The sequence below is a fragment of the Odocoileus virginianus genome, chromosome 32, assembly GCF_023699985.2.
Source record: "Odocoileus virginianus isolate 20LAN1187 ecotype Illinois chromosome 32, Ovbor_1.2, whole genome shotgun sequence".
Classification (NCBI taxonomy): domain Eukaryota; kingdom Metazoa; phylum Chordata; class Mammalia; order Artiodactyla; family Cervidae; genus Odocoileus; species Odocoileus virginianus.
This window is the reverse complement of record NC_069705.1, coordinates 30,076,576-30,093,408: the sequence shown is the minus strand read 5'-3', so window position 1 is coordinate 30,093,408 and position 16,833 is coordinate 30,076,576. Positions and strand designations below refer to the sequence as shown.

General features: G+C 37.4%; 1 protein-coding gene across 7 annotated transcripts in view; it reads left to right on the top strand.

Annotated features, from left to right (window-relative positions):
* The window catches only part of TENM3 (teneurin transmembrane protein 3), a 991,614-nt gene that overhangs the window by 853,603 nt on the left and 121,178 nt on the right, over positions 1-16,833 (top strand). For all 7 annotated transcript variants that reach the window (XM_070460107.1, XM_070460106.1, XM_070460105.1 and 4 more), the window contains 4 exons: positions 127-249; positions 10,354-10,568; positions 15,359-15,569; positions 16,605-16,706. In XM_070460107.1, the coding sequence (XP_070316208.1) occupies positions 127-249; positions 10,354-10,568; positions 15,359-15,569; positions 16,605-16,706 (651 nt within the window). The remainder of the gene's footprint in view (positions 1-126; positions 250-10,353; positions 10,569-15,358; positions 15,570-16,604; positions 16,707-16,833) is intronic.

The window sequence follows — 16,833 nt, the reverse complement described above, 5'->3', positions numbered from 1 at the left end:
GACTCTTGCTATTCAGAACATGGGAATTCTAGCTTTACATGTGACTCTTGTTATGAACAGATGTACCATTTGCTGTTGTAGCTGGGAGCAGCAGACCTTTAAACAGCATGTGTTTTTTACCCCCAGCAATGCATCTCTTTGGTCTCAACTGGCAGTTACAGCAGACCGAAAATGACACGTTTGAGAATGGAAAAGTGAATTCTGATACCATGCCAACCAACACCGTATCGTTACCTTCTGGCGACAATGGTAAGAGAAAGAATCACGTGTCCTGTGTTTTTCTTCTTTTCCATAAATTTATTTTTACCCATGTTAGAGTCAGTTCTGTATGGGAGAAGGAAGAAGTTTTAGAATTACAAATATTATCTTTGAATGAGTGGCTTTCATTCAGCTACTTGAAGCATTGAACATTCACATTTTTATTATAGGACTAATACAGTGTTCTGCCTTCTGAGTCAATGGCTAGGCTTTTCTGCCTTTCCTTCACAAGTGTGAATTTTGTTTTATTTTTAGTCTGTAAATAGATTCTAATTCAGTGTATCATCTCTTATATCACCTTGGGTTTATTGAGCTTCATTCAGCTAGTATATGAAGTCGAAATACTATCTTCATTTTGTTTTAGAAGCTTTTACATACAAAACATATTAAAGGATTATCGTTTATTGACCTTTCCTCAGCTTGCTCTTTCTCTAAACTTCCAAAAGTTTACACTTTAAGCTAACAGACTTTCAAATCAATTGGTTCCGAGTTTAAAAATTGGTATTTAAGAGGTTAGAGAATGCTGTATTTCATTTTTTTCAATATAAACACCCAGAAAAATATGTACATGTGCAAGTATATTTATATGATGTACCTATTATTATTATATGTGTGTACATGCTTGTATTTATGTTTGGCATTTGGCATTCTGTGACTTTTTGCAAAATGTCATAGTACTTTATATCTCAAAGCAACCGGATAAAGACACCTTTTTCCGTCACATGAGAAACAGGCTCTTTGCCTTTCAGCATTTCCCTGGCTCACCTTCCTCTGTTTCTAATCTAGAATATTTTTCTTCTGCTTTGGCATCAGTTATTTTCATCCTCATGTGGCTGATTTCTTTGCAAGACTAAAAAGAAGCTATTACATATCTATATAGTATATTTATTTGTATTTTATATATGCTGCTACTTTACATGTACCCACTGGCTGTGACTAATGCTTTTACCGTATTTTTTTGTTCTTTGCTTTTCCATCTTCTGTTTTAATAATAATACTTCATGACACCCCTCTTCTTTCTTAGGAAGGATGATGGATTTTAGAAGATGTTAGATTTTCACAGTAATAATAAATACCACCACTCCTGCCCCTGTATAGAGTGTTTAATATCAAGTGCTATATATTCACCCTTCTTCTTTCTTAGGGAGGCTGAGGGATTTTAGAAGATGTTAGATTTTCACAGTAATAATAATACCACCACCGCTGCTCCTGTGTAGAGTGTTTGATACCAAGTGCTATATATTTCAAATAAACTATAGTCTAATGGTTGATGACAGTGACAGTGGAAATTAGCACACAGTGGATTAAAGAGGAGTGAAGAAAAGCTGGCCTAATTAAAACTGTTGGTGGGAAATTTCAATTAAGTGAAATATAATTACTTTAAACAACTGTTTAATCTTTTATGCACTGGTAACACACATATGAACAGATCCAGTAACTATACAGAAATTAAAAGTATTTATTTTGGGTTTATGTAGATTGAAATTTAGACTGTCTCTTAAAGTGGATGGTTCCTGTGAATGATCAAATGGCACTTGTCAACCACACGTGTAGGGTACTTTTTTATAGACAGAAGAGAAAAATGCTTATTGTACACATTTTTTTTTATTTGTTTATACATCCTAACGTTGTATGGGTCCCCCAATGGCTTGGCAGTAAAGAATCTGCCTGCCAATGCAAGGGATGCAAATTTGATCCTTGAATCAGGAAGATCTCCTGGAGAAGGAAATGGCAACCCACTCCAGTATTCTTGCCTGGAGAATTCCATGGACAGAGGAGCCAGACGGGCTACAGTCCATGGGGTCGCACAGAGTCGGACACAAAGAAGTGTCTGAAGACAGCACATTAATATAAGACAGAATGAAGGCCATCAATTTTGGTTAGTGTAACTCTGGCAAATGACTTCTCCAAGTTAAAAAAAAAATCTTTTCTAGAAACTTCCAGTTTTATAAATAAATAAGTCATGGGATATAATATACAGCATGATGACCTTAGCTAGTCACCATGAGGATGAGGTGGGGGGCCCCCACTCCTTCCCTCCTGCAGTCCCATGGCTGGGGCTTCCTTCTCAGGGTCCCCTTAGCCCAGCCCTCCTTCCCCCATCCCACACGGTGCTGTTGGGTAGGAGCCCTGCCAGGAACTGGCCAGCTCAGCGATGGAGCCATAGTGTGCATGTTCACAGAAGCAGGGACAGAGGGGTGCACCGGAGGTTGTGCCCAGGCATCACCCCCTCACCTCTGGGGAGAGTGCGACAGGGCAGGGACAGTCTCTGGGGTCAACCCCCAGAGGGGTGGTTACCTCCCCTTCCTTCACTGGTCTCATATGTTTGAAAGTTGTGAAAAAGTAGCTCTTAAAAGTTCTCATCACATACGGAGAAAATTGTGACTATGTATGTTAGACATACTGTGGTGATTGACTATATATACAGTTATCAAGGCATTACACATCAGAAACTAATACAATGTTGCATGTCAATTATATGTCAACAAGTAATTAAAAACTCCTTTTGTGTGAGGACAAATTGAAAAACTATGTGATTCATCCTCTTTAAACAAAAAAAGGTTCAGATTCCTTTTAAATTTTACATTATTGTTCCTCATGTATGAATTTTCTCAAATACAAGCCAATTTCAAAGAATTAGATTTTAGAGCAAGTTAAAAATTGCCTGTGAATTGAAGAAATGGGGCTAACAGTGCTTCAAGAGTATTGAGTTTTATTCAATATTGCATATAGTATTTATGTTGTTGCATTGTATAATAGCTCCTTAATTAGATGCTACATTGATTTTGTCCATTAAACTATGTTTGCAAGGTAATGTTTTAATTCACTTAGCTTGTGATGTAACACTCTGTATACATAATGTTAAGTTATGGCATGTGGTTGTTTATAAAAAGATACTTTCTCTCAGAGATCTCAAAGTCAGAGTATGAATCCAAGGTTAGGTCATAGAATTGGAGGGTGGGCTATTGATTGTCTATAAATGCCCAACCTTGCTTCCTGATGTCTTAATTATTAGTGCCTCTGTGGGACCTAAGATGATATTTATTATCATTTACCTTCCTTGACAATTGTTAGACCTTCAGAGTTGGATGTATTTTCTGCCTTTTCATTTTAAGCAGTATAGGCCAGTTCACTCACATGATATGCAGGCAGCAAGCTCATGATATCTATGACCCCAAAGAGTAGTATTTTTTAACTTTGAGTGGTTTTCTGCTGTCATAGAATAATTCTCAAACAGATACCAAGCCCCCTAAATTACCGATAGGATTTTTAAGTACTACTCTGTTTTGTCCTTATGATTTCTGGGGGTTATAAACTATTATTCATAAAATATCTCAGAGTACAAAGTCCTTTATTTAATGGAGTTATCTGAGAAATGCCACTTTACTGATGTGTTTCTATATAAACTGGGAATCACATAAGAAGGAGAGGAATAACAATAGCTATGTGTACTCAACCTCTTGATATGTTCACACTCTGACAACTGTATTTTAAGACATTAAGACTGTTGTGACACACACTTGCTGATGAAAGGAAAAAATCACATTTAGCAGGTGAAAAGACAGCTAGTGGCTCCCACATTGAGGCTCAACAGGACAGGTTGGGGAAAAAAACCTTCAAGATGATACTTTATTGCGTTTGAAGATGTGCTACATCTCACTCTAACTGTGAAGGCTCTAATTGGTTTGATTCCTAACCCACAGGCTTTGAGTTTAGAATAACTACAGGGCAATCTGTTGCCCTGTCTATTTTTCCCTCCATCTTTCCTCCTTTTTCTCTTGGTAAAACCTACAGACCACCTTAGTATTTCCTGTGATCGTTCCCAGGTTCAGACTCTGGGGGCTTAAGGATGGAGTGATCTCAGTAAGGGAGGATGGAGAGCACTAAAACCAGCCCTCCTTTCATTTCCTCTGAAGCCAAAGTTTTCTGGAATTCAGGACATGATGAAAGACATCTGTTTCCAGGCTTTTATCTGGGAGGGCTGACGAGCTTCAGAGGAAAAGGTTGTCCAGGTATTTACAAGTTTATCAAACGGTGTCAATGGCACAACTGACTTCCAGGTGTGTTTACAATCAATAAAGAGCATTTGAAAATGCTAGCAGCAATGACCACGCTTGACCTGGCCGAATGAGAGGAGGGCCATGCCTTGAAAAGCAACAGTGAACAGTGCAGAATTTAAAAAGACAAAGCACCTTCACAAAACTCTAGTCTCCTGACATTCAGATAGAGGCTTTTTAGCAGGAATGTTGTACTAATATTAGCTGCCAGTTCCATGGATTTAAGCAGAGAGAAATCTGTGATGTCCCTATCTCTGTGCATCACTGATTATAGTGAGAGGGTCAGGGCAGCATCTACCTTTTAGGAAAGAGACATTTTGAGACCTCAATTCAAAATCAATCCCAGATTCTAAATAGTGGAATAATTTAAAGCAGATAGACATTGATAGGCACTTAAAAAATGAGCACATTTCCTAGGATAAGCTAGATCAGTGATCTTGAAACTATTTTGTTCTTGTGCATCTAAAATATGTATACTAATTTGAGTTGTATTTCCTGCAACCATAGTACTCTTAAGTGTTTGTTTGTTTTTTAAATCTGTTTCATTCTATACTGAATTTTGTTTCCATTTATCAGTTGTACATATTTGGCTGAAATCAACCTAATTATGATATACATAATGTTAAGCATTTTGATAATTATTTAATATAAAAAGTGAAAATGTATTAAAAATACCTCTCTGAATGAGATGGAGACTTTTTTGACAGTTTATGTATTCACTGATGAATATTACTTATTACAAGAGCAAAGCAAGTTTCAATATCAATTCTATTCCTGTTTCTCCTTTTGATACATGTAAACATAAGAACTCTCCCTACAAAATAAGCAGATGGGAATGGAAGAATAGTTTTGGGAAGATGTCTCATTCAATTATTTGAAGTCCTTGTTAGTTCTTTGTTAAAAATCACATAGTGATCTATTTCCAAAAAGTATATTTAGTGGTCTACAAGTGTCAATTCAACCACATTTCTTCTTCAGTTTTATTGAAAGCAAAGAATTGGCAGCTATCTGATTTCAAAAAGATTCTTTATGCAGTTTTCGAAATCAATCCAGTTTCTCAATTTCCATGGAATACACCAGAAAAGGCTTCACCAAGGTTTAGCAAAATGCATACCACTAATTATGTGTCTTATTCTTTTACTTAGTGGCTCTTTATTTTATCTGATATATACCGAATGGAGTGGAAAATGGAACCATTGTTCATTTTCATTTACCTTTGTTATAATCTCTTTTGAATGCTTTTATCATATTATATACTTTCAGTATCTCTAATTAGCTCATCAAATGTATGGGAAATACTCACTATTTAATTTACCGGTAGAGCTAGTTTTCAATAAAATCAAACTTACTTTCTGCCATAAAAAGTCTGGCTTGTTTTTTTCAGTTCAAATAAATTAATGTAAATTTTGTCACAACCATCTCAGCTCGGAATTCCTATGCTAGGCAGGCAGTAGAGAGATGGATAAAACTCAGGGCCTTGCCAGGCGTTTGACAATTGGATTAAATAAGGCATCATTGCCTTGAATACTTCTTACTTTATTGACATTCTCTTTGCAATCATGAAACTCTTCTGCAGATGAAAAGCGTTCATAGACAATGGGTGAGTGGGTGACGGGGGCACAAAACAAAGATTTCTCTCTCCCTCTTGATGCATCGGATTTTAAAACCTGCCAGTAGTCTCAAATAGTCCATTTCTTAACTTCATTGCACTTTGCCTTGGCTAGAAATATGTGTATGGCAGGAAAAACAAAAAGAGCCCTTCCTTGGGTTTATGGTGTCTTGGTTAAAGAATGTTTATCAACAAAAATACTTTCAATTTTGCCTGCTTGATGCACTGGAAACTTTATATTCTAAGAGAGTGTATCAAAGAAAGATTCTGGATGTGTGAGAAGTATGCCTGTCTGTTGTAGTGGAAGTCTAAATATGGGAACTGTTGAGGTTCTAGAAATTAATTCCCATAAAATAATGTACCCCTTTTTCCTACATTGAAAAGTCCTCATGTTCTATAGGGCTATGAACTACTCTTGTTTGAAGAATCCTGGACCAAATAACCTCCAAGGGCACTGGAACTCTGAGATTCTAGGAAGATTTTCCATTACAAGTAGACAAAAAAGAAACAGTAATCAGAGCTACTGTTGCCCCATTCAAGCACATCCACTCAACCTTGGTTCTTTTGTATTACAATTAAAAATAACCTTCTTTCTGAAAAAGCCACCTGTTAAATTAACTATGGGACTAACTGTATAAGTAGATGCACTTCTCGACGAAGAAGTGGGTACAGATATCATTGCAGTGAGAAAGATTTTAACACCTCAAAATCAGGATATAGAGAAAGCAATAAAGCAAAACCTGAAACCCTAGAAATCAGAACTTGATTACTGTTTCCAAAGCTAATGCCATTGGGCAAAGATGATGTTTTGGAAAACAGTTCTGGGATTAGCACCAGCTGATGCTGACCAACTCTCAAAGCATGGGTACATCTCCAAGCCATTTCTAGCAGCAGTAGATAGGATCAAGACCAGAGAGCAGACTAAATCACATAAGCTTCAGATAGTAACAGTAGAACTTGTTAATGGCAATAATGTATAATAATAGTGTTAGAAATCTGTGAACATAATGAATGAGACTAAATATGAATGATCCCATGTAAAAATACATGTACTAACAGATCTTAGTGGGATAAAGCACTACAATTCTACTCAGTATTCTAAAAAATAGTATATGTAGAAATCAACCAAAACTTATTAGGAATTTATAATAAATTATAATACAAAGAATTTTCCCTGGTGATTCAGGTGGTAAAGAATCTGCCTCCTCCAATGCAGGAGACCCAGGTTCCATCCCTAGGTCAGGAAGATCCCCTGGAGAAGGGAATGGCAACCCACTCCAGTATTCTTGCCTGGAGAATTCCATGGACAGAGGCGCTTGGCAGGCTACCGTCCACGGGGTCGCAAAGAGTTGGACATGACTGAGCAACTAACACATATAATATGAAGGATATTAGGTCATAGTAACCATGGCACACAAGCCTATCATTCCCTCCAAATAAAAATAAATACAATTTTATGTCCTAAAACTGAAAGCTAAGCAGTTTCTCTGATGTTTTTCAGTGGGCTAACATACCTGATTTTATATGGAATAAACAGATAAATTTAAAACCTAATAATTTGCAATAAGTATTTGTTTTTAATAAAAAGCATGGATTATGTAGGTGATTCTATAAAACACATAGTTTTGGAATTATACAGACTTCTATTTGAACCTTGACTCAACCCTCCCTTCGGGTTATAATTTACTTCTCTGAGCCTTAAATTCCTCATCTCAAAATAGTGTCAATCTCACAGAGTTGTTTTGAAATTTAAAACACATAATATAGATGAAACTACCTAGCATGTTATAGATTCTCACTATAGGTTAATTCCCTTTTCCCCCCTCCTTAATCTTTTCAGCAAAAACTACTTTATGACAAATGTAGGTTCTTGTGCAAAAGCTTCCAAAATGAAAACCAGACATTGATCTCAGGTATTTAAAAATTTCTGTAAATAAATATGTTTGGTTTGCTAGCAAGCAAAAGTAATCTCTGGGTGTAGGGTTATATTTTTTATCTTTTTATCTATATATTCTAGTTTTGCTAAAATGAATATTAATATCATAAGATAATATTTTAAAATTCAGTAAGTGATGCATAGTTGATAGTCTGTGAGTTAATACATGAAAAATTACATGGATCTCTGTTTAGCTGTAGCTGTCCTTTGGCCTGATGGTCATGTGTCATTGCAGGATACAGTAGTCCAGGTAGAAAAGAATCCCAACACTTACTAGTAACACACTTTCCCTCAGACTTCATACTCGTCCATAAGTGTGATTTGTTGTGAGTTATTCTAGACCCTGATGGCCTGGATATCTACCTTAAACATTTGTGGTAGAAAGGTGCCTTCATGGCTAATCTTGAATTCAGTTTCTCCTGGTCTCATACACACACACACACACACACACACACACACAAGACTTAGGAACAAAAAACTGCCTTTGTGGCACTTAAGTGTAATTTACCCATATTAAAGCTATTTCAAGTATCTGGGTTTTTTTGAAATTTTTTGACATGAAAATACTGACTTTTTTTTAACATATATATATATATCCATTCTCCCCCAAACCCCCTTCATCCAGGCTGCCACATAATATGAGCAGTGTTCCCTGTGCTCTACAAGTGTCTATTTTTAAAATGTGCCATAAATTATATGCATAGTAATGCAACGCTTTATACATATATATACACACACACACGTTGTTGTTAAGTCGCTCAGTCATGTCTGACTCTTTGCAACCCCATGGACTGCAGCACGCCAGTCTTCCCTGCCCCTCACCATCTCCCAGAGCCTGCTCAAACTCGTCCATTGAGTCAGTGTTGCCATCCAACCATCTCATCCTCTGTCCCCTTCTCCTCCTGCCCTTAACCTTTCCCAGCATCAGGGTCTTTTTTAAAGAGTCAGCCCTTTGCATCATGTGGCCAGAGTATTGGAGCTTCATTTTCAACTTTGGTCCTTCCAATGAATATTCAGGATTGACTGGTTTGATCTCCTTGCATGCGCACACACACACAAAACACATATATAACTACTTCCAGAAAAGGGGTGGAATAATGCCATTTGATAGAACTGAAAATATAAAAATCCACGAATATGAGAAGACCAAATTCTTTAACCTGGCATTCAGGGGCCTCCACCATCTGGTACCATTTTTGCTTTTCCAGTTTTATCTTCTGTTTCTCCCATGACAAACCCATTGATGTCTTCCATTTATTTGATATCTTCTGAGAGCCACGTGCTTTATATAGAATACCTCATGTAACTCTTAGAGGAGTCCTGTGATTGCATGGTTGCTTTTACAGATGAGGTTTACTATCAGAAGCTTCATATACACCTTCAGGTCACACAGCCAGTTAGCCAGTAGAGTCAGGGTTCAAACTCCGGTTTGTTTGACTCCAGAACCAGTTTTCTAGGCTTCTTTTCTAGCCAAATGGGTCTCTCTGCTTACCATTACCCTAACACATATTCAGTTCCAGTGCCATGGTTTTTTTTTTTTTTTTTTCATTTATTTTTATTAGTTGGAGGCTAATTACTTTACAATATTGTAATGGTTTTTGTCATACATTGACCCAGTGCCATGTTTTTAATTACGAAGTTTCCCTCTACTCAGAAACCTTATCCTACTTGTCCTGCAGAGTTGAGCTCAGTACCTGTCCCTCTGTGACGTCTTTCCAGCTCCAGCCTTCAGTGATATTACTTCGCTCTGACCTTTAACCATATGTTGCTTAAGATAGTCATTTATTAGTTTGCAGGTGTTGTCTTTCCAACCAGGTAATTACTTGCTTGATGACAGTAGCCATCAAAGCCAGAGTCCGTCATCTCTAAGATTCTGTTCTCTAGTTTGTGTTTCTTCTTAATACCTACAATTCTGTGTCCCTACTAAATGCTCCACAATGAACTCAATGTTAAATTAATAGTTCTTGGTAGACAGAAGACTCTCTTCTGTCATTAAAATAATTTACAACTACTTGAAGTCATCTGAATTTTGAATTTGATTGATTTGGAAATCTTCATAATCCATTCTGCCTTAATTTACCCTTTGCAAGGTTATGGTATGTTTAGAATGACTGATAAGTACCAGACTTAATCTCTCCCAAGAAATAACACCACGTATAATTTGTGAGATAATTACGTTTCAAATGATCAAGAAAGACTGTAAGTGTGAAAACAGTTGCAGTAATAGGTGTACCTTGGGGGAAAGTAAAAGGATTTTGACTTAAATATCTTAAAGAATGTGCTAAATCAGGATTACTTGAACAATATCTTAACAGAGAAAAACCTTTTAAAGGGAAAATTAGAAATAAAGAAGAGCATTTCATTTATCAGAAGGAAATGAAATTTCTGAGCACTTCAGTGAAAAAATTTTGGGAAAGTCAGAAGACTGTTTTGGTTTTGGTTCTGTTTCTTTTTAATTTTCCCTTCTTTTTCAATGAATCTCTTACATTCAGGAAAATTAGGTGGATTTACACAGGAAAATAATACCATAGATTCTGGAGAACTTGATATTGGCCGAAGAGCAATTCAAGAGGTTCCTCCTGGTATCTTCTGGAGATCACAACTTTTTATAGATCAGCCACAGTTTCTTAAATTCAACATCTCTCTTCAGAAAGATGCTCTGATTGGAGTATATGGCCGAAAAGGCTTACCACCCTCCCACACTCAGGTAGGCTCTATTACCAGTAAATTGAAAACTGCTCGTTTGCATTTTTAAAGTCATTCCATTTCTTAAGTGCTTGTTTAAGTTGTTTAACTCTTTGACCACTTTTGTATTGGTGTGTTACAGCGAAGAGAGTTTTGAATGTAAGTGACACTTATCTTGAGACTTTCGAATTGGTAGGAAGAACAGCTTTTCCTTTCTGATTCGCTTTAATCGGTACTGATTGATTAAAATGTACAGAATTTGTGAGTAACCTGATGAATATTGAACATCATCTAGGTAGTAAAACATCATGGATTTTCCAAGTGTTTTAGAACAATTCTGTGATCATTTCGAAAGACCGCATAACTTTCATGCATGAAATTTTCATCCCAAACATCTTCATTCTGTTGAAAATACATAGTTTTTACTTTATGTCAGATTTACTCTTTGTAAAGAAATTATGGGACCATAAACAGATATATAATATGAACTTTTATCAACTCAAGCCACAATTCCTCATATAAATATGATAAACACTAAAATACCAAGGCAAAAGCTTTCATGGATCATCAAGGATGATCACATTATTTAAAACAATTCAAATACTCCTATATTATAGGTTCAAAGAACTTTAAAGTCAGTTTGCTTTCATGAAAATCATTTCACAACTGTTCTAGATTAATAATCCTATAGAGTTTTTCATGATCCGTGATGACTCATAGAATGTCAGTTGGAAATTGTGGTTTAAAGATATTCCATTACGTCTCAGAGAAATTATGTAAATTACCTACCACAAAACTGAAGACTAGACTTTTCCCAAAAACAGGAATTCCAAAAATGTGATAGATGGTTAATTAAAATGGACAATTAGATGAGCCTAAAGTTATGCCTGAAAATCAGTTATTTACCCATGGAGTTTCATGCTGACTAATTTGATGTATAAAATGAAGACCAGATGCTTTATATTATGTAAATTTGTGAGAAATGCTTTTTCTATAACCTCAGAATTAAATTTTAAGAAAAATTGATCCATATACTAATAAAAATACTTTTTAAAAAAAGATGAGTAAGAAAAATTTGAACATGCTTTCTCTAATGTCATGGATTAAGGAAAGTTTCATATACGTATATAATTCATACAACTTGAATTTTTTGAATGCCATGCTTTGGTGTATTTATTTTTCTGAGTTAGCATTTTTCGTATCTACATTGTTAAAGTAATGCCTGTAATGCTCACATATCGAAATACCTCTTATTATGTACTAGGTAGGGTCCATTTGTAGATTATAGTTATATCTGACGCTAGTTCATGTTACAGGTGATACTAAGATGTAATGACAATATTTTCTTAAGTAGAAATGGCTCTCCATGACTTCAGTTATAGAAGATATAACTCAAGAAACATTTCTCTAAGTACAACAGCAAGCTTGTAACCTATAAATTCCAAAAATTAATTTCAAGGAAAAAATTAATGCATTGAGCACTTTAAAGGTTTATTTAAAGATTCAGAATTGACTTTTTGCAAGTTATATATACCATAAAAGACTAGGGAATAAAAGGTGTAGTTCAGGTTTTCTCATAATTCTTCTGATATTTAAACACAATATACGTGATTTTCACTTTTCTTTTCTCCCACAATGTATGTGTTTAAGTAGGTTATGCATTTTCTTAAGCTCCAGTTATTAGAGTTCCTTCCTCTGGTTTATTCAGGATCAGCAGAGCAAACAGCTGTTTCCGAGTTCAGTGTTTAAACATGAAATATGCTATATAACAGCCCAAATTGAACATTTCTTGTTTCTGGGGAATGTTAAATAAATCAGCCCGAAATAATTAAAATTGGCCAACCATTCAGAATAATCACTTGAGTTTTGAAAGTCTTTGTGACCCTTTATAAAACTGTCCGTGTGACTGTTGCCAAGGAATCAATTGACTTTCTTCCCCAATGCCCGATTCATTCTCCTGGACAGTTAGAAGCCTAAGGAAGCAATTTAACGCTTTATACAGTTAATAGCATACTGTATCCTTTGAGTGCATTTGCATGAAGCTGTTGTAGAATGGGAGTCAGAAACCTGGGTCGCCACTGTTTGACCTTGTGACCTTGAACAAGTCTAACTTGCTGGTGACTCAGTGTCTATCTGTAAAATGAAAGAGTTGAATCAGATGATCTCTAAAATCACCTCCTCCTCTATGTCAGTGGTTTACAGTGAGACTAAACCACCACCAAAAAGTGGAGAGCACAGTTAGGTATTCATAGATTCTGAGTTCTCATGATTTTAGTAGCTGAACTGAGTTAAGAATAGGGATAATCTGTTCAGAAACGAACCATCAAGATAGCTTCAGCATAAGCTTTGTCTCTTGATCTCTCCCCCACTGTGGTGAGACTGAATTTTGCCCTAAAAATAACAAGATTCTAAGACTTGCTGCACAAAAAATCCATAAGAATCTTATGAATAGGTATTACAGAACAAAACTCAGGTTGCCCATAAGTGATTACAGTACACCCAAAGAACAAAGGTTACTAAATTTCTGTTCCATGTAACTTGCTTCTTTTTTGTAGCATTAGCTGCAGTGTTAAATAGGGAACTTATCTTTAGGTATTGGAATATCCTCCTGAAGTTGTGTGTGAAACGTCCCCAGGGAAGAGCCTGGAGCTGGGTAGATACTTACTCCACAATCGTCAGCTACTCCTCACCACAAGCATCATGCCTACCACTCCAGCTTTAGTTTATTGTTCAAAGTGTGATGCAAAATAGTGATTTCTTGATAAAAGGTGACACTCATAGGCCTTGAAAGACCTACTAAAATTCAAATTTTCCTCCCTTTCACTTTTTCAGTTACTGTGTCTATGCTAGGGGAGAAAAAATGTTTATATGCAATGGGACCATCAGAAGAAACTTTTCCTGGTCTTTTTGCCATGCTCATGCAACTATTTAAAATTGATAAGAAAATGAATGGTTTATTTGAGACAGAGGCACCGTTCAGAAGTGCTGAGTTAATTTCCTCTGATAATTTTGGAATATAATTCCAGTGAAATTTTTGGAGTTAAAGTGTCCACACCAGTCATTTTCTTCATCCTTGTAAGATATAAATTAAGAAAAATGTTTGAATGCTAATCACATTATGACTTTTTCTATATTCCTCACAGCTGAATGATGTTATAGTGTTATAGTACAGTTCAACTGCACAAAAAAAATAACAAAAAATGCTTTTATACTTACATTTAAAATTTAGTATGTTGGAAGCTGAATTAGATATTCTAAATTCTGTCCAGTAGTAACAGGAAAAGGTCTATGTACAGTGACAATGAATTAAACTGTGGTTCTCTGAATCCCAACAACTGATTTTTTTTCCAATTTGATTATATTAAGGGATTCATTATAAATAAGTTTTCCTTAAATAGACTGCTGATGAAATTCCATTTAAGGAGTCTATCAGAAAGTAGAATATTAATGATTCACATATACAGTGCTCTAACATTAATGATTTATATAGATAGTGCTGTAGTGTACTTTTCACCATCAATACATACCTCAGGAATAAAGTGAAACTGGGTAAGAGTCTATAGACACTGAATAATTACTTTTAAGAAACTGTTGTCAAACAAGTTTATTGAAACTGTGTTGGAAAAGTCTTTGCAGTGTCTTCCAAATTCACTGAATTATCTCTGACTACAAAATATTATCCCACTATTACCAGCCACATCACATTTTTAAAAATTACCTTTGAATTCTCTGGTTGAATTCTTCCAGCTGCCCAGTGTTCATGATTAATCTTACTAGAATAAATATTGTTTAGTGATGATTGACTTCATGATAATAATTGGCTCATCCTTTCAGAACCCCTCTGGAAAAGGAAGTGGCAACCCACTCCAGCATTCTTGCCAGGAAAATTCCACAGACAGAAGAGCTGATCAAAGATGTAAAGGCATCTTATTATATGTTTTTAATCTAACTGCAACTAAGTAAAACTCCATGGCTGGCTTTCTCCATGGTGTTTGCAGTGGTTATATCAGGGTCACAGAGAGGCTTGGAGTCAGGAACAGCCCAAGCTTTGGAGCAAAGCTCACTGCAGTTCACAAACCACCTGCACCACCGACCAGCTATCTGACCCTGCTCAGGCTTCTCAGGTTTCAGTTTCCTTCATCCCTAAAGTGTAAACAATAAGGTCTTCCTAGAAATGTTGCTAATGATGATTAAAAATAATCCTGGCACAGAATAAGTATTCAGTAGCAGTGGTTACTACTTAAGTATTAATTAGGAAAAAACCTTAAGAGATCATCTAATGTCTAAAAATGATGGAGGTTTATGGTTGTAGCCCCAAATTGCCTAGACTCACAAATTTTGTAAAAAAAAAAAAAAAATTTATATTTATTGACGTGTAGTTGGTTAAACAACTTTGTATTAATTTCTGCTGTAGTAAAGGATTCAGTTATACATACATTCTTTTCCATGTTATCGTGGGATACTGAGTATAGTTCCCTGTGCTATAGAGTAAAGCCTTATTTATCCATCCTACATACAATAGTTGCACATGCTAGTCCCAACCGCCCACTCCACCCCTCCCCTACCCTGCCCCTTGGCAAACCCCAGGTCTGTTCTCTATAGCTTAAACTCACAATCTTCTCATCAGTCGGAAGAACTAAATAAAGTGAGGGGAAGAAATGGTCCGTGATGTTAAATACAACAATGGTATGCAGGAGGTACCCTCCATCACCCCTGTGAATACAACGCCTAGAAGACCTGTCAATCAGGAATTTTTCCCTGCCATTGTAGTATTTCTGTCTGCTAACCAGTTTTCCTTGTCCTTGTCCTCAGTATGACTTTGTGGAGCTCCTAGATGGCAGCAGGCTGATCGCAAGAGAGCAGCGGAACCTGCTGGAGTCCGAAAGGGCGGGGCGGCAGGCAAGGTCCGTCAGCCTCCACGAGGCCGGCTTTATCCAGTACTTGGACTCTGGAATCTGGCATCTGGCTTTTTATAACGATGGGAAAAATGCAGAGCAGGTGTCCTTCAACACCATTGTGATAGGTAAGGACCATCTTCCAAGTATCACTTCCAGGCGTCCAGCCTCAACGCTGTGTTAAATAGAAACTAAATTACCTTCACCAGTTCTGAGTGAGTCCTAGGATGTTAAGGCCTGAAGTAATTATGAGAAGTATTTTTTTAAATTGTTTGTTTATGAATATATGACAAACCATGAAGCGCTGAAAGAGTGTTATTCGGAAGTAGCTTGGAGGGGACAGTGCATCACAAAAACAGTTAAAAACACCTGTGTTTGAAATTAGCAGTGTTTTGCTTTGCTATTGGAATAATCTGGTATTAGGGGCTCCCCAGGTGGCGCTGGTGATAACGTGCCTACCCCTGAAAGAGACAGCAGAGATGCAGGTAGCTCAGTTGTCAAGAACGTGCCTGCCAGTGGAGGAGACTCTGGTTCAATCCCTGGGTCAGGAAGATCCCCTGCAGTAGGAAATGGCAACTGTCTCACTTCCCACACTGTTCGCTGAACCCAGGGTAGGTAAGGCACGAGTGGGGAAGCTGGAAGGAAATTCGAGGCGCCGTAGGAACTGGAGACGTGTTTGTTCTCTCCGGACTGGTGAGGCAGCAAAAGCGGTTTCCCAGGTGGGGCTTGTATGCATTTACAGAACCCACGTGGCCCCTGGCCAGGCGGGCACACTGTGATACGCATGCTCAGTGCTGTAAGTGATCTCAGCTGTTGCCTAGCCATACAAAGTCATCCTTTACAGGATGTGGGGCGAGAGGGCGTGAGAGCCTGACTTTCTCCATCGTGGCTCCGTGCGGTTCCGCACAGCAGCCCGCTCCAGCGCTCTTGCCTGGAGAATGCCGTGGACAGAGGAGCCTGGCAGGCTGCGGTCCATGGGGTCGCACAGAGTCTGAAGCCACTTAGCTCGTACACGGCCTGGTATAAATGAATCCTTTCTGGGGTTCCGGAGCCAGCCAGCCACACGCCCTTCAAGAGGTAGCCAAAATGATCAAAGTGACACGGTTTACCTCGCACAGGAGGCAGGGTGCTCAGCGAGGATCGCTTCTTTTTCTCTTCTTCAGAGTCTGTGGTGGAGTGCCCCAGAAATTGCCATGGAAATGGAGAGTGCGTTTCTGGAACCTGCCATTGTTTTCCGGGATTTCTGGGTCCGGATTGTTCAAGAGGTATGCGACTTTAGATTCTTTTCTTCAGCCAAGATAAATAAGCTGTGCAGAAACTCTAGTCATTCAGCAAACTCCCAAGACGGGAAGGGAGGTGGAGGGTTGGCGGGGCAGAAATGGCAGAGCGCTT